The 25,528-nt window shown below is 47.9% G+C and overlaps 1 protein-coding gene across 1 annotated transcript; it reads right to left on the minus strand.

The window, feature by feature from the left end:
• Positions 1-15,444: 15,444 nt before the first annotated feature.
• Positions 15,445-16,286, minus strand: LOC306912888 (antimicrobial peptide NK-lysin-like; the record flags this gene model as incomplete). The annotated part of the gene is made up of 3 exons (XM_079489342.1): positions 15,445-15,598; positions 15,691-15,845; positions 16,197-16,286. The coding sequence occupies 3 exons, from the start codon at positions 16,284-16,286 to the stop codon at positions 15,568-15,570; spliced, it is 276 nt and encodes a 91-aa protein (XP_079345468.1). The 3' UTR covers positions 15,445-15,567.
• Positions 16,287-25,528: the final 9,242 nt, after the last annotated feature.

Genomic DNA, 25,528 nt, shown 5'->3' on the forward strand with positions numbered 1-25,528 from the left:
AGACTCCTTCTACGGTGACGGATCGGTGTTGGGCGGTGCTGGCGGAGGGGCGGATGAGGGAGGAAAGGTCAGTGTCCATACCTTGGAGGATTTGGGATCGGAGGGATGAGGAGACCATGGGGGCGTTGAGGGCGATGGCTGATGGCGGGACGGGTGCTGGCGTGGCTGTAGCAAGGGAGAAGGAAGGAGGGGGGGGGGGTTGGGGAACACTGGGTGGGGGGGGAGAAAAGACATGTTAAATTGGGGGGCACTGGGCGCTGCTGGGGGAAATCCTAGGGTGGCTGGGGGACCTCCTAGGGCCGCTGGGGGACCTCCTAGGGAAGATGGAGCCTGGAATGGGAAGGATAGGTTGTACTGGAGGAGGGGGGAGGTGGGGTGGGGGGGGTGGAGGTGGGGTGCTGCGGCCTGCTGGAAATAGGAGGGAGGGACGGGTGGGGCAGAAGGGAGAAAACCAGGTGGAATTAGTTTGGTAGTGTGTGGTGGATGGAGGGTACTGGCCGTTTGCATGGTAAATGGGGCTGAAGTGGCTGGAGCTCCTATGGTTGAGTGGTGGGAATGGAGATGGTGGGTGTCTGGGGAGAGTGAGTGTCTCTTGAATGTCACTGTGGCAGCGGAACGCTGCGTGACGTCACCGGAGCGGGACGGAGCCGCCGACTTTGTGGCGGCGCCGCCACGCGACGTGGCAGCCCGGCGCGAGGGGTTTCCGCGACGCGACGGCGCTGCCTGCTGCGCGACGACGCCACCACTCGGCCGAGCGGACGCCCGGGAAGCGTCTCCTGGGCTGGGTGGATGACGCGTGACGTCACGGCTGTGCGACGAAGTCGCGTTGGCTGGCGAGGCTGCTGTTGTTGCGCTGTTGCTGAGCTGAGCAACACGGGTGGATGTGAGGAGAGTAAACAAGGCTAGCTTGTTTGCTGAGCGGGTGAAGTTGATGCCCTTGGTGATGAGGGCTCTTTGAAGGCCGACTACGGTCCAATCCGACACGAGCGTTGGTGCTGGTAGGTTGGAGCCGCGCGGAGAGGCGACAGGAAGGCTGGTAGGAGAAGCCGCTGCTGCTTGAGCCTGCTGGCCGAGGCGGCGGGATGAGGTGCGGGATGGCTTGGGCTGCTGGACCGGTACCGGGTTCTGCTGGTGCCCGTCTCCTGACGGGGAGGAACGTGGACCCTCGTGGAACTCCCGGGGTGTCCGATCCATGGACGCGGCGGAACCGGGAGGTACGATCGCAACTGACCTGAGCCTACCGCGGAGGTGCTCTGGGGTGTCGGGCACGAAGAGGAGGTCGGCGGCGACGACGGCTCGGTGAGTACCGGTGTCGGCGGCGGCGGGTTCGTTGGCGGGTATGCCGACGAATAGATCCTCGTTGTCCGAGGCGTGGATATTCAGCTGGGCTGCCATACTGAACGTTGGTTTGCAAGCTGAGGTGAGCTAGATAGAGAAAATATACTCGTATAAGTTCTCTTGGCGTTGGTGTGTGCTTGTTTACTGGAAACTGGCACACTGGCATTTTTTAAACTTGCGTTTAAATACCCCCGGTGGTAGGTGAGGGAGGAGTGGCCAGGTTGGTTGGAGGTGGGTGAGTGGTTGGCAAGGGTGGCAAGGGTGGAGTTGGCAGTGGCAGGTGGGTTGAGCTAGGTAGTCATCTGCTTGGCCAAACCTCCCGAACCTCAGTTGTTCCAGCTCCATTTATTATCACTGCTGTATATTAACATTCACTGCCAGCCACTGCCAGGCTCTTACCGTGTACGGGAGGATCTCTTGTAACGCTTGGCGAAAAACAAGGTGACCACGATAATCCTCTCCATTCTCCTTTCATGGAGGTCAACATTGATTGACTCGGATGTAGATCAAAATCTCCGGATACGGAAATAGCCGGATCTGGCCTATAGCGGAAACCGGATACAGTGTTTCAGAGGCGGGACAAGAGCGAGGACTCAATTAAACGGCGATAAAACAATAACTCGTTACTCATAAATAACCACCCGTCCACTCATGATTGATGCCCCTGTTTACAAGCATGTCCTGCATGGTAACCAAGGAACGGATGGAATAAACAGAAATCCTGACAGAAATCCTGTTGCTCTCGCCAATGCAGCGCCATATGAAAGTTGCTACTCATGGAACTATTTTCGTTTTAAAACATTTTCATCGTTCAGCTGCTGTGGTTTTGGTAGGGATGGTGGAGGGGCCCTCCCTAGATGCCCAAATTGTACACGCATTGTTACACTTACAAGCATTGCAAGTGCTTGTAAATGTACTCTCCACTGATGTTTTGGGAGAGAGGTGAGGTGTGTGGGCTTGGAGTGACAGATGCATTTATACTTAGTGAACTTGCCAGTGCGTGACACCACGTCCTAAGGTGGTTTAAAAGCAAATTGGATTTCAATCCGTCCCCGGCGTGCCTCAGGCACAATGAATATCTGAATGCCCCAGACGTGTTTTAATGCGATGTGTAAATGCAGTATCGTAGGCCTACCAGTAGGATGCCTGAGGGCGCATCCGCCTGGGTGACAACAGACTGCTGGGCGAGCGCTGGCGCTTTCGAATGGGGGGTCAGATCAACATATCCGCCTGGGTGACAGCAGACTACTGGGCGAGCGCTGGCACTTTCAAATGGGGGGTCAGATCAACATATCCGCCTGGGTGACAGCAGACTACTGGGCGAGCGCTGGCACTTTCGAATGGGGGGTCAGATCAACATATCCGCCTGGGTGACACCAGACTACTGGGCGAGCGCTGGCACTTTCGAATGGGGGGTCAGATCAACATATCCGCCTGGGTGACAGCAGACTGCTGGGCGAGCGCTGGCACTTTCGAATGGGGGGTCAGATCAACATATCCCCCTGGGTGACAGCAGACTGCTAGGCGAGTGCTGGCGCTTTGCCATGGGGGGTAATATCTAAATTTTCGGGCCTGTTGAGAACTCTAGTTTACGCCGGCTGCCGTGCGCGGCTGCACTAATAACTTTGGGGCAGGCCCGTCAGTTTAAATGTATCAGTCAAAAGGGAGACATCAAAGAGGAAGGATGGATGGGGAAGCACGTGATGTCACGTGCTCTCTCACCTGGGGTACATCCCTGATGATGTTACCTGATGTCACGTGCTCTCTCACCTAACCCACCACAACCAACCAACACACCGACGGGAAATGCACGATTCCATAGTTAACTGCGACCTTCGGTTGTACTGCTCGAAAAGTAGTACATATAGCCTACATCAAGTAGAAGCTGCTTGGTGTTTTTTTGACCATAAGATGAGAAATTACAGTATCAACAACATATCAATGTCGGTGAACTGACACACCACAGCACATCACATCTTGCATCAGGGAAACCAGGTCTCCCTCCTCAGCCCCTCCACGAAATTCAGGTTTCTGGAGATCCTCTGCTCCGTGCTCCCGTGCCAACTCAGTGAACCCATTGGAGTTGATCGAGCCCCAGGATGCAGTGGTAGATGAAGAGAGGGGAGCATATGGTGCTCGAGCCTCTTACATGGATGCTGGATCATTATCCTCCAATGTGCTGCTGATTTCATCTTATCCACAGATGCACCAAATCCTTGGAGAGAGCAAGAAAGGGAGAGAGTGAGAATGCATGCGTGCGTGTGTGCGTACAATACATACATACTTAGTCATACATACATACGTACGTACGTGTGCGTGCGTGCGTGCGTGCGTGCGTGCGTCTGTGTGTGCGTGAGCCTGTTAGGGTTTTTTAAGGTAATAGCTCAGTGGCCTGCTGGTGGTTTGCAGTAGGCTAGGAGCAGGGACGGTGGACACTTTGTTGTCCGTAGACCATGGCGGTCCGCAGGCCTGTAAAATCAAACGAAAATGTGTTTAATTGGGGGCGACTGTGATCTGGACTGTGCGATCTCACACTATCTCACTTTTTTCTGTTCTGATGTTAATAATAATTAACATCCACAGCCACAACAAACTTGTTATTTTGCATTCTCTATCAGCAGCAGATCAAGGACATCGCCGCATACAATTCGGCACAGGCTGTCAAAACAACAAAAGATTGTTCTTTTAATTTCACCACTCCAAAACTATGCCAGATGGTATGTTTATGTGACCAGGTCCCGGAGCTAAAATGGACATTCTTAATTTATTTAAAATAAATGAATGAATAAATAAATAAACTTTTGATTTTGATTACAAAATGTCAAAACATCCAGTTTCATTACAATAATTTGTACACCCACCCATGCCTTCAGACAAAATAAATGATCCAGTAAAAAAATGTAAAAAAATAAACAAAGGGCGAATCCCCTATAACACCATTTAATTAAATTCTCTCAAAGTCTCTCACTGCATGAGTTTGTTTGTATGAGATGTGCAACGTTATGCCTATTATGCCTGAAATTACACAGATTGAATTTGATTTGAGTTTCTTTTTAGGTAATTAAGGTAAAACCAGACACCATAGGCCTATTAATATTTTCTCCTTTAATAAAAAAAACATTCATGTGTGTTTTCATGAATGTAGACCTTTTTATTTGTATTCAAGTCTAAAAATGAGTTGCTCAACCAATCATATAAAGTACAGCTTAATTTTATCTACTCAATTTTACACTTTTGGAAATGAGCACTGATGATTTTAGATCATTTTACTGAGTGACTTCATCCAGTTGCATTGTACACTACATCCATGCAGTCTCTCTCGTCGAGACAGACTGAAAAGAAGGCGCTGTTTTTCCTTTCTTTTGCCAATGGGTACCCAGATTGGTACATAACTAAATTAGCCTGGGTTCTGCGCAGATCTGAAAATGTCACTGCGCTACTTAGTCTGGACTGTCTCCTATTCTCCACTAATGTGAGTTCCCTGCAGAAGTTTTATTTTTCGCCATCTCCACAGGTAGGCGGGACATATGAAGGTTGAAATTGAACTGTGCATGGCTTCTGATTGGTCTGTGGTGTGGGTTGAGGATGAGGGTGTGGGTTCATATTAGCCTGGTTAATAAACCAGACCGAATCAGCCGTTGGCAAAAAAAAGTTGCCTACCAGCGGATTTCGGTCTGGCGAGGCTCAGTAGCACGCCTCTTTCCTACAATCGAGAACAGGTCGGACCAATCGGGACACGGTATGCAATATGGGCGGGCTTTGGTACAGTGACGTTCAATGCTTGAGACCTTTGACTGACAGTAGCTCTGACCAATTGCGTCAAAGAGAAAATGTTTGAACCCGCCCCCCGGGAAATGAAATCCAAGTGGAGCCAGCCCAGACTGATATACCGCGACAGTGTTGTGTGATATTAGTCTGGCTTATTAGCCAGGCTAGGTTCATATATCTATGTGTGGGTTGAGCTTGACGTTGTATCAATGCACACTGCGACTGCGCAGCTACTTCTGTTGTCCTGCAACGTCCCCTGATCATTCACTAAACTCATCCCACACCCACACAGCTATAATTTTTTGTACTACTGAATCTGACAATGGACTACTGAATCATTTACTTTTTACCGTAGGATTTACTCTCAAGTCTCGAACGGCGCTATTTTTTTCAACAGTGAGACGCATGGACAGAGTGGCGCTGGCTGATGATGTATCAGCAACAACGTGGCTACGTAGTACGTAACAGTTGAGTTGACAATTATGAAATGCAGGAGTCAAGCAGCCTCTGTCCAGACTGAGTAGCGCTGTGACATTTTCGAATGTCACGAATCAGGCTGGAACCCAGGCTACTAAACACCTTTGAGTGACAGATTTGTAAATCTGATTTGTTTCTCAAATCTGATCTTTTTAGACTGACTTTCCACACTTTTATTCACAAGTGATCAGATAGGGAGTATTTCAGCTTGTAGATCGGCAATTCTTTGCAAGCGACAGTCGAAAACAAAATATAAATCAGATGTGTCTGAGATTGTCCAGACTGAGACATTTAGAAATCAAAGGAACAGACCCTATACTATTTATTTGTTGCATCCTGACGTGGTGTTTCAGCAACTGAGCACGATTGACAAAAATCTTGAAAACATAATACATTCAGGGGCGCCAAACATCTCCAATAGACAGCATTAATCAACAAGATTAGACAAAGAATGGGAAGTAAATCCTGTATATGACTGCTGCTAATGCTGGATGAAATTGAACTCAAATCATGCTTCTCATTGCATTTGCATTTTAATGCATTTTTGTAACTTCATATTTTTCGGTTTTGTTATCCTGCATGCTGCCCTATGTTTGTATTACCATTTTAATTTGATTCACTAGTTGGAATGAACACACATTGTGGAAGGTTTAAGATTTTATTGAATGAAAGAATGGAATGATGAGGAGGAGAGTGGGGGGAGCGGGGCGTGGGTTCCGGGGGGGTCGCCGACCCTGGAGTCTTTGGGGAGGGGGTCGTGTGGCGGTCAGCCCGCGGCACACATGGAGGCGTGATCCCCCCGTGGGAACTCTGAGGAAGGGAGGAGGTGAGGAGAGAGGGAGGAGGAGATGGAGCAGTGGAGGTGCTGCTGGTCCTGAGGTGGTGATGGGGATGGAGGTGGGATACGAAAGCATAGAGGATGCTGGGTTGTATTGGGCGGGTATAAGTAGGCTCAGGTAGATTGGCGTGGAGGGCGGAGATTGGCGTGAAGGTGTGGTCAAGGTGTGTTCCTCCGCCTCCTGAACATCAGTTGTTCCAACTCCATTTCACTAGTTGGAATGAACACACATTGTGGAAGGTTTAAGATTTTATTGAATGAAAGAATGGAATGATGAGGAGGAGAGTGGGGGGAGCGGGGCGTGGGTTCCGGGGGGGTCGCCGACCCTGGAGTCTTTGGGGAGGGGGTCGTGTGGCGGTCAGCCCGCGGCACACATGGAGGCGTGATCCCCAAAAGGAAGACGGGGGACGACCACTAGGCCAGGGAGTTGTGGGCCTGTCTGATGTCGTGGAGGGAGGAGCGGATGTAGGTCAGGTAGGCTTGGGAGGACCATCTGCCGAGCAGGCGGACAGTGTGGTCCTGGAGGCCTCGGCTGGCGGCGGTGGAGGCGGCGCCGATGCGGAAGGAGTGGCCGGAGAAGTTTTCTGATGGGTAGCCTGAGGTGGTGAGGATTTGGCGGAGGTGGAGGAGGAACCAGCAGCGGGTGGCGACGGTTCCGTGTTCATTGGTGAAGAGGGGGTCAGTGGGGAGAGCGTGCTGGGATTGTCTGAGGCGGACATGGTTGACCAGGGAGTCGAAAGGACTGGTGGGGGAGTTGATGCGGAAGAGGTAGATGGGAATTGGGCGATGCTGGGAGGACTTGCTTCTTTTCAGGGTGAAGACCAACGTGTCGTGGTCGTGGGAGGTTAAGTCGGAGAGGCAGGGGTGGATTGCGGGGTCGAAGTTATGGTTGGCGGCCGTGAACTCAGAGCAGCGGAGGAAGCCGTAGAAGGCCAGGAGGAACATGGATTCGAGGGTGGAGTTGAGGGTTTGGTTGGCGTAGCCGGAACGGATGGTGTGGATGCAGGAGGCCAGGATCTCTATGGTGAGGGGGAGGCGCCGGGGAGGAAGCCGCGGTTCGCCGCGCTGCAAGCCTTTGAGTTGGAGGATGATTTGGGGGTGCTGGGTGAATGGATGGGGCGAACCGGTTAGGAGTTTGGTGAAGAAGCTGATGCCGCATAGGTAGACTCTGATCGTGGAGGAGCGGGTGGAGAGGGTGGAGGCGCTGTAGCTGATGAAGGCGGAGAGGGAGAGGAGATCGAGTGAGGGGAAGTGTAGATTGTGGCGGAGGTGGAAGGACCGGAAGTTGTGCCATGCTGTCCGGTAGGATGAGAGGGTGGAGTCTGCTACGCTCAGCAGGATGGAGCGCTGGGACTGGAGGATGAGGTGGTGGAGAGGGTGTTCTAGGGGAAGATGATGTCGGAAAATGGAGGGACCGGGACTGGAAGGGGATCGGATAGCGGGGCCAAGGTCTTGAATTTCTGGAACAGAAAACGGGAAAGGGAGTCAGCGATGGAGTTGTGGTGGCCTGGGACGTGGGCGGCGCGGAGGAGAAACTGGTGGGTGACGGAGAGCCAGGTTAGGCGGCGCAGGAGGGACATGACGGGGAGTGAGGAGCAGCGGCCTTTGTTGATGATGTGGACCACGGCCTGGTTGTCCGTGTGGATGAGGACACTCTTGCCGGTCCACTCTGAGCCCCACAGGGCTGCGGCGATGATGATGGGGTAGAGCTCGTGTAGGGTGGAGGACTGGGAATGGTCGGGGTCGAGGATGCGGAAGTCGTCGGGCCAGGGGGAGGAGAACCAGCGTCCTGCGTAGTAGCCCCCGAAGCCTACTGAGGGGGCCGCGTCCGTATACAGTTGGAGGTCTTCGGGGGAGGAGATGAAGTCGTCATAAAAGAAGGTGATTCCGTTCCAATTGGAGAGGAGGAGGTGCCAAAGGCGGAGCTCCATTTGGCAGGGGGTGTCGAGAGTGACCTGGTGGTGAAGGGAGGGGACTGAGGCGGAAAGGTGGAGGAGGTTGGAGATGAAGGAGCGGCCTTGGGGGACGATGCGTATGGCGTAGTTGAGATGGCCGAGCAGTGAGAGGAGCTGTTGCTTGCTGCACTGGGGGAGGTTCAGGTAATTGGAGAGGAGGAGTGTGATGCGGTTGAGCTTGTCGGGGGGTAGGGAGGCTTGGAGTGATACGGTGTCCAGGGTGATTCCCAGGAACTCAAGGGAAGTGGAAGGGCCCTCTGTCTTCTCTAGGGCGAGGGGGACGCCGAGGTCGTTGAAGACGGAGGTGAGTGTGGTGAGGCCGGAGGCGGGGGGTGCGTGAGGGGGAGTGACGACGAGGAAGTCGTCTAGCAGGTGGGTGACGTAGGGGAGCTTGTGGTTGTTATTGAGGATCCAGCAGAGGGCTTCGGCTAGTGTGTCGAACAGCTTCGGGCTGCTCTTGCAGCCGAAGGTGAGGCGGACGGCGAAGTAGTAGGCGTCCTGCCAGGAGACCCCAAAAAGGTGCCAAGAATCTGGGTGGAGGGGGAGGATCTTGAAGGCTGCGGTGACGTCGGCTTTGGCCAGCCAAGCGCCTTGGCCGGCGAGTCGGATGAGCCTGATGGCGCCGTCAATGGTGGCGTACTGCAGGGAGAAGGGGGGGCTGGGGATGAGGCTGTTGACGCTGGGGGTGGAGGTGCCATGGGGGGAGGAGAGGTCGAGGATGATCCTCTTCTTGCCTGAGTACTTCCTGGTGGCGATGCCTAGGGGGTTGATGCGGTAGGTGGGGAAGGGTGGGGTGGAGAATGGGCCGATCATAAAGCCGCTCGCCACTTCCTTGTTGAGCAAGGAAGTGACGGAGTCTGGGTCAGTGAGGGCGGACTGGAGGTTGTGGCAGGTGTGGGTGGTGGTGGGGAGGGTGACGAGGCCGGGGGAAAAGCCATAGTTAAGGCCTCCGAGGAGGAAGCAGGCAGTTGCGGGGTCTGGGTGGCGTGATAGTGCAGCGGCCAGGGCGGGGATGTTGATGGGGGTGGAGAGGTGGACAGAATGTCAGCTGGGTTTGGAAGGTTTGGTGGGGTGTTGGGGGCAGGTGGAGCGGGCATGGGCGCCCCCGCAGTGGGTGCAGACGTGGAGGAGTCTGCAGACAGCCGCGGCGCACCCTGCCTCGTTGAAATTGTTACAGATGGCTGAGGAGCCACAGAACAAGACAGGGCGGCCGCGTCTGTCGAGGGAGTTTTGGGAAGCTGGGTAGGGTTGGGGGCGTGGCGGGGGTGCGGAGATGGCGAGGAGGGAGGGGGGGCCGGGAGTTGGTCTGTTGAAGGTGGGGAGGGAGGAGGGGCCAGGAGTTGGTCTGTAGGTGGTGGGTTTGGCGGCGGGGGGGGCGGCGTGGACGCACTGGCTGGCGGGGTGGGTGGGGTTGCCGCAAAGGCTGCAGGCGACGGCGAGCCTTCCGGCGAAGATACGGCAATACAGTTCTAGGTCCAGTTGGCCCCAGTAGGTATTTGTGTTGAGCTGATGGAGTCTGGCTGCGGCGGTGGCGGAAAACTGGCGGTGATATTCTAGGAAGAGGGAGCCGCCGAACCTCACGGCTAGGTCGAGGATGATGGTATGGTAGTCGTCCAGCTCCTGGCGCCGAGCTGGGTAGGCGGAGCAAATCACGTCTCTGAAGATGGAAAAGGCCAGGCCGAACTCGGCGACGGTGAGGATGGCGGAGCGTGAGGGGGTGGGGTTGCGGAGCTGAATGGAGATGTCTCCGCATTCAATGATGCGAGACTCGGAGTTGGTGATGGAGGGGCGGAGGAGAGTGGCTAGGTCAAGGTCGTTACCTAGTAGGATCTGGGTGCGGAGGGCGGCGCCGATGTTCTGTGGGTTCCTGGCGGGTGCGTTGGACGGGGCGAGTGCCGGGGTTGCTGTGGAGAGAGAGAAAAGGGGGGGACGGGGGGGAGGGGGGAAGGAGGGGTCGGAAAAGACGCTGGGGGGTACCAGCGTAGAGTGAACGCTGGGGAGAGCCAGCGTAGGGTGGTGGGGGGCCGGGAGGGAGGGGCAGGCGGGCAGAGCCTGGGGAAAGGCGGGCAGAGCCTGAGGGAAGGCGGACAGAGCCTGGGGGTAGGCGGACAGAGCCTGGTTCAATGTAGCCACGAGGGCGGCGAGGGATGGGGGGACGGGGGAAGTTTGAGTGGGGAGGAGGGACGGGGGGGGGGGGTTGGGGGGTGGTGCAGCCTGCGAGGCAAAAGAGGACAGGAGGGACAGGAGGGACGTGAGGTTGTGGGGGGCAGGCGCTGAGGTGGGGGGGTTTGGAGGGGTTTCGCTGATTGGTGAGAATGTACTGGTGGAAGGGAGGGAGCTTGGAAGGGTTGCGCTGTTAGAAGAAATGTGCAGTATGGGGGAAAAGTGGTGGGGAGAAGTGGCGGGAGTGGAGGGGAGGGGAGGGAGGAGGTGGGTGGTGTTGGGTAACTAACACTACATGGGCTTAATGCTTGGCAAGTTAAAGTAATGGCAATACATATGGCATATGTATTACCTCATATATAATATATATACATGCATATTAATATACATATATATAATATATATATTCCAAATGTAATGTAAGACACCCGACGCTGGAGGGTGGGTAACTGACACCACATTAAAACTTAAAACTTGACAAGATTAAGTAATAGTAATGAAGTATGTTCCAATATAGTGTAGATACCCAAAGCTGGAGGTAGGGAGGGGAAAGGAGGCTGTGTTGACTCTGGAACGTCTGGAACGGCGGGTGACGTCAACAGCAGTGGTGGTAGCGCGAGGAGCGCGCCTCGTGACGTCATCGGGGAGCGCCTGGCTCGAGGAAGGACCCGGCTGTGTTGTTGTTGTTGTGGTGGTGGTGGTGTCGCAGAACAGCTTGAATAATCCCGCTTTGTTGGTGGAGCGGGCAAATGGGACATTGTGAGCGCGGAGCTGCTTGTGGAGTCCCGCTACAGTCCAGTCTGTGATGGCGGGTTGTGGCGGGCTTGGATTGCTGGGGAGGCGCGAGGCGGCGGAGCTGCGGTGAGCGCGCCTGGAGCGCTTGGTGCCGTCGGAGGGTGGTGGTGGTGGGAGGGTGGGTGGTTGGTGGCGTTCCTTCGTCTTGAAAGAGCGGTGTTTGGAACGTGAGGTGCTGCTGCTGCTTTGAGAGCCGGTGTGAGACCGACCTGAGGAAGCGCCGGAGGAGCGGCTGGAAGCAGAGTGGTGGGATGCGTTGGATGGCGGGGCGGCGGCGGTCTGGGAAGCGGTGGTGGGACTGTTGTCACCACTGTTGTCGTCTGGGTTGGAGGTACTGGATGTGTCGGGGACGAAGGAGGGCGAACGCCCGGCGCCGGCAGGCGTCGGGCTTCCCTGAGCGTCCCCGGGGGATTCGTCGCCCGAGTCTGGGGACAGCGGGACGTTGGAGGAGGCCATGGTGGCAGGTGAGCAAGTTGGTATAACTTTTTTTGCTGTGGTTTTTTCTTGGCTGTGGTATGGGTACTGCGGGTACGAGCATACGAAAGCATAGAGGATGCTGGGTTGTATTGGGCGGGTATAAGTAGGCTCAGGTAGATTGGCGTGGAGGGCGGAGATTGGCGTGAAGGTGTGGTCAAGGTGTGTTCCTCCGCCTCCTGAACATCAGTTGTTCCAACTCCATTAGTCCCATACAATGATAACCCTGGCTTTTGCAAAAAACCTGAATAGAAGGTTATCTTTGAAAAATGCTATTAACTGAACAAAGTTACATATTTTCACAACAGATCTGAACAACAGTTCTTACATTTCACACCGATATGAATGACTAAATTTGCAAGAACCAGCACACAAAAGTAATTTTACTTATACCAAAACAAAACAGTACAGTAAGTAAGTACAGTAAGAACTGTAGTGTCTTTATAGTCTTGTTTGCGTATCCTGAGTAGCTCTCTCGGATTACAGTTTCCCCCTAACTGTATATGTTTCTTTTCCCTTTTTACCTCCTTTATGATGAATTCCTGTTCTGTTCTTTGGCTATATAGAAGTGTCTATTTGTACGTCTCTAAATGTGTTGATGAATTGAACAAGGTGGACCCTCTTGTAAACAAGTGTAATGCTTTATTCAGGGTCGTCCACTCACAGTTAACAGTCTTTGTATTGAGTTGTGCTTGAAATGTACTGTAATTCTGCAAACTGTAAATAAATATTTCAATCAATCAATCAATCAATACCGCGACAACATCAAAGCCACTTACTCCCTCGGTCTCATGCCGAAAATCCGACTGGTTTTACAATCAGTACGATTGTAAAACCAGTTGGATTGAAAAAGGAGCACTCGGAACATATATATATCATCATATATAGTCTGCAACGGTGATATAATTTAACCTACCAAGGGGACTGGAGTTACCATTACCTATCATTACAATGTGCTACAACTTGATCTAATTCGGTGCTATTAATTATGATGTATGACCCAGGTGTCACTGTCTGCGAGCAGTGGGAGTCATTATGGAGCAAAGTAATGCAGTACATCATTGATGTATAGAGCTTAAACCATTAGTCTGAGCCTGTGTGACTAACCAAGGGCTGGAGAATATATGCGGGATGGACAATTATGTCAGGCTTAATATAGAAATAGGAAGGAATAGCTATACCTACGACAGACTTAATACCTTAGCCCACACAGTCTCTAATGGGGCCCTGGAAGTCAGCCTTCAGGCCATGTTTAGGGAGAAAGTGTTACGATTGTTTTTCGTCTTTTGTCTGTCTGCTTCTAATCTTGCAAACTGGATCAGCGTGAAATTCTTGTGCACACTGCCACCGGGCCATGGAGCCCAATTCTATTTTATTTATTTTTATATTGATATTTGATATTTGTATCAGATTTCTTTCACCCAGTTTTCACCCAGTTTGTGGAGTTAACGGTAACTGTCATTTTCGCGAATTAATAATTACAGAGCATTCGTCCCCTCAGGATAGATAGGGAACTTACCGGATTTCAGATTCGGACCCTGTCATATAAGTGCCTCCACCGGGTGGCAGCACCACTTTCAGATTCGGGCACCCGCCCGAGTGCCCAAAGTGGAAGGGGGCTCGTTCAACTCCGCCCGCTCCCCGACCACTCCCCACCCACAAGGCCCGGGTGCCCGGATCTGCAGCCGTATGTTGTTCCCAAAGTCGAAGGGTCAACTCCGCCCACTTCCCACTCCCCAGTGAGGATACGCCCCAGTTGCATCCAGGCGATGTTATTTTAGTTCTTAACTGCATACATTAATATACTTTTCAAATGGTTGACATTTCTCGTTTAAAAAAATCATTTTTAGTGGTCTCGTAAAACATTCTAATTCATTGAGATTCATTTTTGATTTTCATGAGATGTACGCCATAATCATCAAGATTAAAACAAAAAGTTTTAAATACTTTCACTTTTTGAATTATATTACGGAAGAAAATTAACTTTTACAAAATGTTCTAAAATTCATTGAGATGGACCTGTAGATTATTATACATTCTAGTCAAGACCACATAGTTATAATGCTTCTCGTTGCCTGCATTCGTCATAGAATGGAGTAATAATTTCACTTTATTTTCTTTATTACAGATAATGTCATGTCATTTTCTTGTTGAATACACTAGTATGGTTGTGTGATTGCCACTTGCCTGTGCACAGTAATGCACACAATAACCTCAAACTCAAATGCATTGATGTTTACTTGAATCATATACATGTACTCATACAATGAAATCAGGTAAACCAAGCACTGACAGAATTGTAATTGTTAGGAAGGAATTAAGGCACTGGAGCATCTTGGACAGTTAAAGACTTTTTAATAGCAGGGTGCAAGTAAAATGGAGAGTGACAATGTTTCGATGTCAATACATTGTCAGGTAATGATACTTTTTGATTGTGTTCTCAGATCATAATAGCCAGAGGTATTCCTAGTTCTGGTGATCTCATGTTGTGAACCCAGGAAGTTTCTTCAGTAGCTCAGGACCAAAAGCTCCTTTGGCCTAAAATATACACAACAGATAGTAGGTGAACAAAAGACATACAAATACTCTTCATTTTAAACACTAGTGGCAAAATCCAATTTTTCACTTACTTGCACATCTTGACATCGACACAGATGGTCCTCACATCATCAGCTGCAACAAGGTCCAGTACCATCTTTAGGAAGTACTTGTGGACATATTTCTTGCATGTCTCTTTTCCAAACGGGATTTTGTCACAGATGGAATGGAGCTTTTGTGTCAGCTTCTGTAATGGAAATGTTCAAAAGTCCAGATAAATAGATGCATTTTATTATTAAAGACGTCTCTACAACGGTGGTTCTCAAAGGGGTCCAGGAACCCTCAGGGTTCCCAGAGGGTGTTCCTGTAATTCTGAGAGTGTACACATGGAACCAATTGGACCCGGGTCAATGTGGTTCCATTTGTTTCTTGGACATATGGGGATCCTTGAAATTAAAAGGTCTGGGAACCACTGCTCTACAACAAAAACCATGGTGATGGACAACGATCTAACTCTAGATGTTCTAATGGTTGACATTTCTCGTTTAAAAAAATCATTTTTAGTGGTCTCGTAAAACATTCTAATTCATTGAGATTCATTTTTGATTTTCATGAGATGTACGCCATAATCATCAAGATTAAAACAAAAAGTTTTAAATACTTTCACTTTTTGAATTATATTACGGAAGAAAATTAACTTTTACAAAATGTTCTAAAATTCATTGAGATGGACCTGTAGATTATTATACATTCTAGTCAAGACCACATAGTTATAATGCTTCTCGTTGCCTGCATTCGTCATAGAATGGAGTAATAATTTCACTTTATTTTCTTTATTACAGATAATGTCATGTCATTTTCTTGTTGAATACACTAGTATGGTTGTGTGATTGCCACTTGCCTGTGCACAGTAATGCACACAATAACCTCAAACTCAAATGCATTGATGTTTACTTGAATCATATACATGTACTCATACAATGAAATCAGGTAAACCAAGCACTGACAGAATTGTAATTGTTAGGAAGGAATTAAGGCACTGGAGCATCTTGGACAGTTAAAGACTTTTTAATAGCAGGGTGCAAGTAAAATGGAGAGTGACAATGTTTCGATGTCAATACATTGTCAGGTAATGATACTTTTTGATTGTGTTCTCAGATCATAATAGCCAGAGGTATTCCTAGTTCTGGTGATCTCATGTTGTGAACCCAGGAAGTTTCTTCAGTAGCTCAGGACCAAAAGCTCCTTTGGCCTAAAATATACACAACAGATAGTAGGTGAACAAAAGACATACAAATACTCTTCATTTTAAACACTAGTGGCAAAATCCAATTTTTCACTTACTTGCACATCTTGACATCGACACAGATGGTCCTCACATCATCAGCTGCAACAAGGTCCAGTACCATCTTTAGGAAGTACTTGTGGACATATTTCTTGCATGTCTCTTTTCCAAACGGGATTTTGTCACAGATGGAATGGAGCTTTTGTGTCAGCTTCTGTAATGGAAATGTTCAAAAGTCCAGATAAATAGATGCATTTTATTATTAAAGACGTCTCTACAACGGTGGTTCTCAAAGGGGTCCAGGAACCCTCAGGGTTCCCAGAGGGTGTTCCTGTAATTCTGAGAGTGTACACATGGAACCAATTGGACCCGGGTCAATGTGGTTCCATTTGTTTCTTGGACATATGGGGATCCTTGAAATTAAAAGGTCTGGGAACCACTGCTCTACAACAAAAACCATGGTGATGGACAACGATCTAACTCTAGATGTTCATCCATCATGCAGTATCTTGAACAGCAGATATAACATAAATGAGGTTGTGTTATGGTGTTTACTGAATCTTACCTCTACATCGCTGGGATCAGAGACAGATTTTTTCACTTTCTTCAGAACCCACTTGCAGACCTTGCAATCGATCCATGTTGAATCAAACATTGGATCACCCGGCTGGAAATGAAAGTATAGATACAGTAGTAGTAATGTTTAGTTATAACATGTCTCCTCCATGAATCAATATTCCTTTTGCATATGGGTCATTATGTGTTGTTTTTAATATAATTTAATTTACCAGGCTCTCATCTTCTGAAGTTTCCTCTTCCTCAAGGTCATCATGGCTAATCGTCATGGCTGCAGAAAACAAAAAAAGGAACAGCTGTAAAATGTAGACCCACAGAGCCTGCAACATCTTACAATATAGTGGGACTTGGTCTGCCTATTGTAAGATGATGTGTGATGTATTATGTAACGTGCAAAATTAAATTATACATTTATAAGGCACTGTAGACTGCAACACCCACGTGAAGCAAACATGTAGCAGACAGCACCACATAATATGCTGCTAAATAATACATTAATTTATAACACAAGAAAACCATACCTGAACACATCACCAGAGTAGCAGCAAGCAGGACCCAAGTCATATTCATGGTGGCAGCAATGTGGTGAATTGAGTCTGAGCATTTCTGGTCTCAAAACACCTTTTATATATGAAGCCGAACTGAGGTGTTGCACAAGAAAGCCTTTGTGAACAGAGGGGGGGGGGGGGGGGGGGGGGTCTCATCACTTCTAACCTCAAACCACACATGACTGATCACCAGGGAACATATTACAAAGCAGATAAAGGGGGTGCTACTATTGTTCTACAACAGTGGTTTTCAATGAACGCAGCATGCAATTTGTGAAAACTTTCATGCACATTCCCATTAGACTAAATGCAAGCTGGTTAAATCAAGCTTTGAAATATCTTGTTTTGGGAGGTAGAGTGTGTGTCTAATGACAGTCCGACCAATAGTATGTCTAAACTAAAGCCTGTACCCCTATGGGGTACCTTGGCCGAATTTGTAGAAGCATGGCTGCAATTGGCGCCATATACAGGGGATGAGTGGTCAAATGTTATTTGTATTGGAGTGACACTCTTCTGAATCTGACACTGAAGACGGTGATGAGTGGGAGGAGGCCGGGGAAGGTCCATCAGCTTTATACAGACTGACATCACACAACATGTGGAAGGTCAAAGCTGGTCGTTGAGCAACAAGCGGTCCCAGGACCTGAAAACACCAAAACAAACTGCCTGCATGAGGAGTCACACAGGGAAGAAAAGGTTTAGTTGTACAGTGTGGCAAAATCTATAAATGCATGCACCACATCTGTGTGTGTGTGTGTGTGTGTGTGTGTGTGTGTGTGTGTGTGTGTGTGTGTGTGTGTGTGTGTGTGTGTGTGTGTGTGTGTGTGTAATCCACGTAACTCGAGAACCGTTCGCCCCGCCAACTTCAAATTTGACACAAGCGTTCCACACCACCACAGGGAGTGCAGTGTCCGGCCTTGAGTCGGTAGGATACAGATCCGCCACAAAAGGCTCTGGTCAGCCAGTTGACATAATGAGTCCCCTCACCTGTAGAATTCCCAGTGTTGCCATTTGATTACTTACCCACTCCACTTTTCAGTTTGCAATCTTCAGTCACAGACAATTAAAACGGGTGCTATGACAACGGGTATTGCATACTATAGGTTCCCAACTTGCATAGTTCCCCAGTAGGCCGGTGGCTGACGGGCATGTAGGTCTATAGTGTTTAATAAGAAGGCCCATCTGAAACAGCACGCAATTATTCATAAAGGAGAAAAGCCATTTACTTGTACAGTGCAACGATTTAGTTCAGAGGGTATTCTTAAATATCACATAAGGATGCATACAGGAGCAAAGCCCTTTACTTGTACAGTACAGTGTGTGGCAGTCAGTGCCAGTTAGACGTCACACTAATTGGGAGGTATAGTAGGGGATGAATATAAAACGGCTGAGCTGTATATGAAAGAGATGTTGGTGGCAGCAGATGATTATTATACTGTATTTTGTGTGAATATGTATTCTACGATTTGTATATAGTTTTTGTTTTTATGTATTCGTTGTACTGTTAAGGGTGTTATGTTGTGCAATGTGCCCCATGTTGTCATGCTCGTGGGGCATCGTCTATGTTTCTTTCTGTTTAATAAAAATATCGAAACGTCCCAATTTTACAACATGAAGAACTGGAATACTACCAAAGAAACGTGTGGAAAGCCAATAACAAAAATGTTTTCCCTGTTTGCCTCGCCGCCTGTCATGTCCGCACCCCCCCCAGCATTTTGGCACACTGTCACACTGAACGTGTCAAGTTTGAAGTTGGTTGGATCCCTATTGAGCTAAATTGAATTTGATGATTTAGAAATGATTTCTATAAAACTTCAGCTGGACAGAGTTCATTCAGATATAATCCCTGTAATGATATTTTTCTGCCTTTTAGTCTTCTAGGATGATGTGGATGAGAGAAGGTGTGAACCCAGGTTGATTGAGTCAGGAGAGCAGCACAAGAGAACGATACATCAGGAACAAACTGAAGTCGAAAAAGGTGTCTGTGTTCAATACCAGACATCCCAGTATTAGTCACTTGGGATTAGTAGGCTAATTGCACAGATACATAGAGTTCATGATAAGTTGAACTCTATGTATTCAACTTATCATGAACTTATCACAAGTCTAGCCAGACGCGAGACCAGGGGCCTCTTAGCTGGGGCCTCTTCCTGTCTTGTGAGAGTTAGCAGTTTGATTCAACGGTAGGTAGAATGGCACAGGAAGTAATAACACAACTGCAGCTGTCGAGTCGTTTGCACACCACAAATGGTATGGGCTCCTTTGAGATCGTGAGTCAGACTTCCAACTAACAATGCATACAATTATAGTTTACTTGTGTAGCCATATGAACAGGAAACAAGAAAAGTAACTTAAGGTGAAAAGATGCACATCTCAGCCTTTCTGTCAACCACAGAATGCGCACCCTACAATAAAGGGGGGTAGGGGGCCTGTGCTGGGCTGTCAGTCAATGACTGGCTGCTATTATATATTATATCACTACATGAATCATTGACCTAAATGGCGTTATATCAACAAGGACAGCACAGGTCTCCGCCAGGTCAGGTGGGTTATTGTGGCCCACAAATGTTTATGGAATATGAAGAATCGGACAGATTCATCACAGGTCTGTGTTGATCACATGACTATAGAGTTAATATATTTGCGGGATGTTTGGACAAAATCTCTAGGAGTAATATCAAGAAATGTGTCCTTCAAAAATCGGCCTCCTGGTACCAATACAAATCTAACGGACAGTTTGGTTTAATGACTATAGAGATACTGTGTATCAATTTGCGTGATGTTTGGACAAAATCTGTAATATGTAATATGCAAAAATTGCCCCCCTGGTGGAGCTTTAACAGGCCCATGTGAATCAGGGGCAGAGGTTCTGCTCTGGCATCCAGAATTTGTGTGCAGTTTCACGTTGATCGGGCCAACGGTGCCAGAGATTAGCTGTCCATGGACGGACGGACAGACGGGGTGCAACACATAATCTCTGCCAGGCGGAGACAACTGTGAGAAGACCATCATGCTATCTCAGCATGTTTCAATATTTGAATAAAACACATTTTAAAAGTCAGGCCCTGTCACAGACAACTGTGGCAGATTTTGGCACGTCAAAAAATCACTTTCACCTAGAAACTCCATTCACACTTTTTATAATTCAGCTTACTGTGGAGACAAATGCTGGAACTTTTTACTTTGAAATGTTTTGTAGTTTCTGAGTTATTTAACTTAAACGCCCAATGCATTCTCAATGGCAATAGCACAAACTTTGGCATGCTACTAGTCCTACATACTTACACCTAGAAACCACATTCAAACCTATTTAGGTTCATCTTACAGTGGACATGTTTGCCTGAAAAGGAATCTTTGAAATGTTTCATAGTTTTAGAAATATAGTGCTTTTAAATTTGAGAAATTCAGCATTTGTCTTCACAGTAAGCTGAATTATAAAATGTGTGAATGGAGTTTCTAGGTGAAAGTGATTTGTTACGTGCCATAAAGCTGCCATTGAGCCCCAAACTCCACTCTCTTGATATGTTCTTTCCCAACTCTTGGAGAGTATGTAGGCCTTTCCCTTCAACTTTGGGCACTTTTACATGTAGACTGACCCAAAGTTGAAAGTGGATGATCAAATTAACTGAAGTTGAAGCTTTGCCCTGGGGGCCCCTAAGGGCCCAGAAGGCCCAAAGAAGGACACAGTGATCTATTTGGATGTGGGAACAACATATTGAAAGATTGGAGCACAGATCTGTCAAGGAAAAAAATATGATCCTAATGGCCCAAAGAATGGGGGAGGGTGTTGGACTTATAGCCTGAAACACCATCTGTGAATCTTGGGCTGATTAAAGAAGTTTTTTTTCCTGACAGATCTGCACTCCAATCTATCAATATATTGTTCCCACATCTCAATAGAGCACTGTGTCCTTTTTTGGGCCTTCTGGGCCCTTAGGGGCCCTCAGGGGAAAAGCTTCAAATTCAGTTCATTTGAGCATCAACCTTCAACTTTGGGCACTCTTACACTATTGCTTCACTGTCAGTTCATTTGACCACCTTCTTTCAACTTTGGGCACTCTTACACTATTACTTCAGTGTCAGTTCATTTGACCACCTTCTTTCAATTTTGGGCACATGGACCACACAGCTTCAACTTCAGGCATCCGGGCCTTACCGGCTTCAGATTTGGGCAAGAGGAAGTGGGCGGAGTTATATTCAACTTCAGGCATCCGGGCCTTACCGGCTTCAGATTTGGGCAAGAGGAAGTGTGCGGAGTTATTTGAGAACCCTTCAACTTTGGGCACTAGGACCATAGAGGGGTGGGGCTTCGGGCACCGGGCGGTGCCTGAAGGGGAAGCGGGGCATGCGACGTGAGTGCCCCTAGCTGTACAGCCGGAGTTCCCTGAAGTTGAAAAGGCCTTCACTGAATCTAAAATGCCTCAAATTTCAGGTTTAGGCTTCGGCTTCAGATCCAATTACGCGTTAACCGAACCTGAACTAAAACATTTCAATTGCAGAATACCATTCAGATTTGGGCATTCGATGTACCTGGATCTGAAGCAAAAGTGCTGGGTGATATATGCGTCCCAGGAACTGGAGCTGGAACTAGCCAATAGGCTGCTGCCTATTGGCTAGTTGTTCGTCCAGCTTATGTGATCTACACTACTAGCCAATTACAATGCTCCTGTCCATGTCTCATGGGATGTACTTCTGAGTCAATCTGAGGAATGCAATACGCTGGCAAGAGCCGCAGGCTCCATATAGTTCAATAAAGACATTTCCTGGGAGCAGAGAAATAGTGTGCGGACATATATTTTTGACCAGCACCTGTAGAATTTCTGGAGATGTGCATGCTTCCTGTTGGATCCAGGCTCCATATAGGCCTTCTGCAATGCCAAGTAGTCAAAGTTGTCAAATCAATAAAAGAAAATCAAATCAATATAAAAATAAAATATTTTTCAATGACTGATACAAACACACTTGACAACAATAATGAACAGTCAGACTTTGCAGATTACACAAAGATTAATAACAGCAATCTGTCCATAATATGTGGGATCCACTGACATTGGAGCTGCATGAGCGGCAATTAAGAAGCATACAAAGCAGAACAGCCTTTCACTGCAATACCGGTATGTGAACTCTATAGGTACACATATGTTCATAATGAGTTTTGCTCAGACATGCCCAGGAGGATGTAAGTATGGCGAGATCCTTTTTTGCATACGTTCAGTGCACGTGGACCTCAGTGTAGCCCGGTCAGTGTTTTGTCTGGACTATGAATTGACATTTGGGCTAGATAACATTGAAGGTCATGCTCATCCTAGTGATAACATGCCACAAGTCTGCTTCATCTGTTCAATGTCCAAAGATTTGTCTCCATAATAGTTTGTCGTTATGTTTGCACCGCAATGGTGTAATGACAGTTCCTTATCCCCCCACCCACGGATGCGCACGCCAAAAACATTGAATTGCCATCCAATGCCCGAGACAGATGGAGGTAGGGAGGGTCATGCCCCATAAACCTTTCACTGTACTATCTCTACTGTTAAAATTCAACCATTTGGAGCAACTGTTCAGGGTCCTGGCATTTTGGATTCCAGAATAAACAAGCACGGGGGTGGTCTTGTGTAGTCAGACGATCTGAGATCTCCGCCTACCGATACATCTAATCTATTCAGTGCAGAGGCCAGAAGAACTGGGTGGAAGAATGTTCTGTTCGTTGGCAAAGGCAAGGTTTTGTATTAAAAACAGACTTTTTAATGCCCTCGTTTTTATTCTGCTGCTGTCTCAGCTCCATGGGTCCTCCTCAGTGATGCAGCGTAGGGCACCCGTCAGCCTGGACTGGAACAGAGGCCGGCCGCTGAGTATTAGCAGCAGAGTTGCTGATTTAGGAGTGGAGCCCATTGCTTGTTTTGACTGAGCACGAGGAAGCACGCACACACACACACGTGCACACGCGCACATGCACATGCACACGCACACGCACACGCACACGCACACGCACACACACACACACACACACACACACACTCTCCCTGGATGCCAGAGCAGATCCTCGGCTTCCAAAGTGTGCAGAATTGGTAAATTCTTTTACAAAATGCCTCTAATCATGAACGCAGTGTGCGATTGTCGTGAAACGTTACAAACACATTCCCACTAGGACTCCGTCAACAGCAGTTAAGGTGAATGTCGCACTATTTGTCACATAGGTTGCGGTATGCGAGTTTCTCTGTACTTGGCAATCTTTCCACACACATGAAACTTACTAAATACAAATATAGAATGCTGCTGCGCTAAATACCCGTGGGCGTACAGATGTGCTGTGTCTGCTGCATGCCATGCATTTTAGATAGTCCTCAGGGCTGCACCCATTTAGAAAGCTCTCGCAGTAGAATATGTCTATGGATATTTACACAATATGTATAAAAAGTATATATAAAAAGTGTCCAGAATATTACCTAACCTACGGTATTTCTAGTTTGTCAACCTTGCCATCGGCCACATGACGTCGCCATTTAGTGACCTAGACAAACATTAAACTGGCAAACGATTTACGTCGATTAAGTGCTCTCAACAAACATTAGTTTGTCCATAGTCCATAGACTTGGCTGGCAAACGATTTACATAATAAGTGCTCTAGTCTAGACAAAAATTCCATATTTGGCCATATGACATAATCTTCAAAAGCCATGCACAAAAATACCTAAAATGTTACAGTACATTACCGAGTACATACTTAGTTAATTTCCGCCACTGCTAACAAGTCAACAGATCTGATGTATTATGCCCACACACAGTACACACACACCCCCAGACGATCTGGCATGCAGTCAGCTCCCCCAGAACGAGGAGTATAATATCACTAATCAGACAGAGGGAAGCAGCCTTGGCAGAGTATGGAGTCTGGGTTGCAGTTGTGTACAGGATCTTGTTCCCTCTCAAACAGCATTTCCCAAACAGCATTTTCCCATAACGTGACTCAAAGTGGCATTCGGAAGCTTAGCTCTGTGAAATCACACGGCGCCTTGCCATCTAGTTCATTGGGGAGACTATAATCTCTTCAATAATTCATAATCCCTCTGGCTCTTTGTCACAGAGACAACGTACATGGCGTTGGCCTCCCCCCAGGCAAATACTGACCTTAGTGTTACCCCTTCAGTTTAAGTAAAATACAACCAATATTACACTAGAAAAAGTGCCCTACTGGGCACTTTTTCCACCAGGAGGAGTGTGAGTGATGTTTGGCAAAATGTTTAGGAAACGTGTTTTTTTGTTGCAACAATTGTCTTCATTTTGTTGAGGAAATATGCAGAGCCGATCACTCATAGTATCTCTGAGGATAGAATTCTGGATGAGCAGGACATTTGCAGCATTTTGTATGAAACGGGCCACTCCTGAAAACTTTGGAAGGTAATCTTAGCCAATCAGTGTAGAATCTGAGAAATCCAACAGACTCGTCTTGATCACATGACTACAGAGATCATGTGTAACGATTTGCGTGAGATTTGGATGAAATCTGTGCGACAAATATAATCAATGTGTTTTGCAGAAATCGGCCTCATGGTGGCGCTATAACCGGCAGATGTGGAGGGATGCAGCGAAAATGTTTTTCCATGGCATCTAGGGAGTGCGCATTCAAAGTTGTACACAGATCGATGCAGTTATAGGTAAAAACAGGAATTGCCCTGTTATAGCGCCAACGTGAGGCTGATTTGGAAAAAATGTGTGGCATTTCGTCCTCTGCCTATAGTGGAAATGTGCGTGTATAATTTCACGGAAATTGCACACTGTGTTTGTGATTTGTGGCATTTTGTTCGAAACGGACCAATCATGTGAGCTTTGGAAGCCAATCTTCCGTGTTGATCACATGACTATGGAGATAGTGTATACCGAATTGTGTGATGTATCATGTAGTCCTATGGATAAAATGCGTACGAGTAATCTACAGAAATGTGTTTTGCCAAAATCGGCCTCATGGTGGCGCTATAACAGGCCGTTGTGGAATATTTGGGGCAGAGGTTCGTCGTTGGCATCCAGGGATTGTGTGTGCAGTTTGGCATGGATCGGCCCAATGGTGCCGGAGATTAGCTGGTAACGGACGGACGGACGGGCACGCACACACGCGCACACGCGCACACGCACGTCATAGCAGTGATCTGCCGACTGTATTCATAGACATACTGTACATACCAGACATGCAGAGAAGAGGCCGTGAGACATCATGAAGAAGAAAAACAAAGGTCAACAGTTAAACACTGTCTATTTCATGAGATTTGGCGAGTCAGAGAAAATCAGTAATCATTAGTGTTATTCAGGCCTGCGGCGAGTCTATGATTACTTTAATGAAGTTCATTGTACTTCACTTGCATGGCCTTTCTCTCTCTACTGGATACGATGCTGACCAGAGACAGAAAGAGCAAGTACACGGTCATAGTCAGAAAACCCACGCCACATGCATGGGTTTTTGTGAAATTCTTTCATTTGCAACTCAAAGCCCAAGAAGACTTTTCTCTTTAGGGAGGTCTCGTTCTACATTTTAATCCTGTAATGTATTTCTCTCTCCCACATTGTCTTGTCTCTCACCCAGTAATAACAATTAATCAACCATGACATTAACAATCGACACAAGACTTTTGCCTGTCGTGTGGAATGCAGAACGGCAGGACTCTCTCATTCTGGCAGCACTGTTGTGCTGTCTTGGAGAGGAGCCCCCACTACTACCAGAACAATGAGTTACGGAGCCACTCGAGCAGCATTACAAAAACACAACAAAAGAACGCAGTTCTGC

The sequence above is a fragment of the Electrona antarctica genome (genome assembly GCF_951216825.1).
Source record: "Electrona antarctica genome assembly, chromosome: 20".
NCBI classification, from domain to species: domain Eukaryota; kingdom Metazoa; phylum Chordata; class Actinopteri; order Myctophiformes; family Myctophidae; genus Electrona; species Electrona antarctica.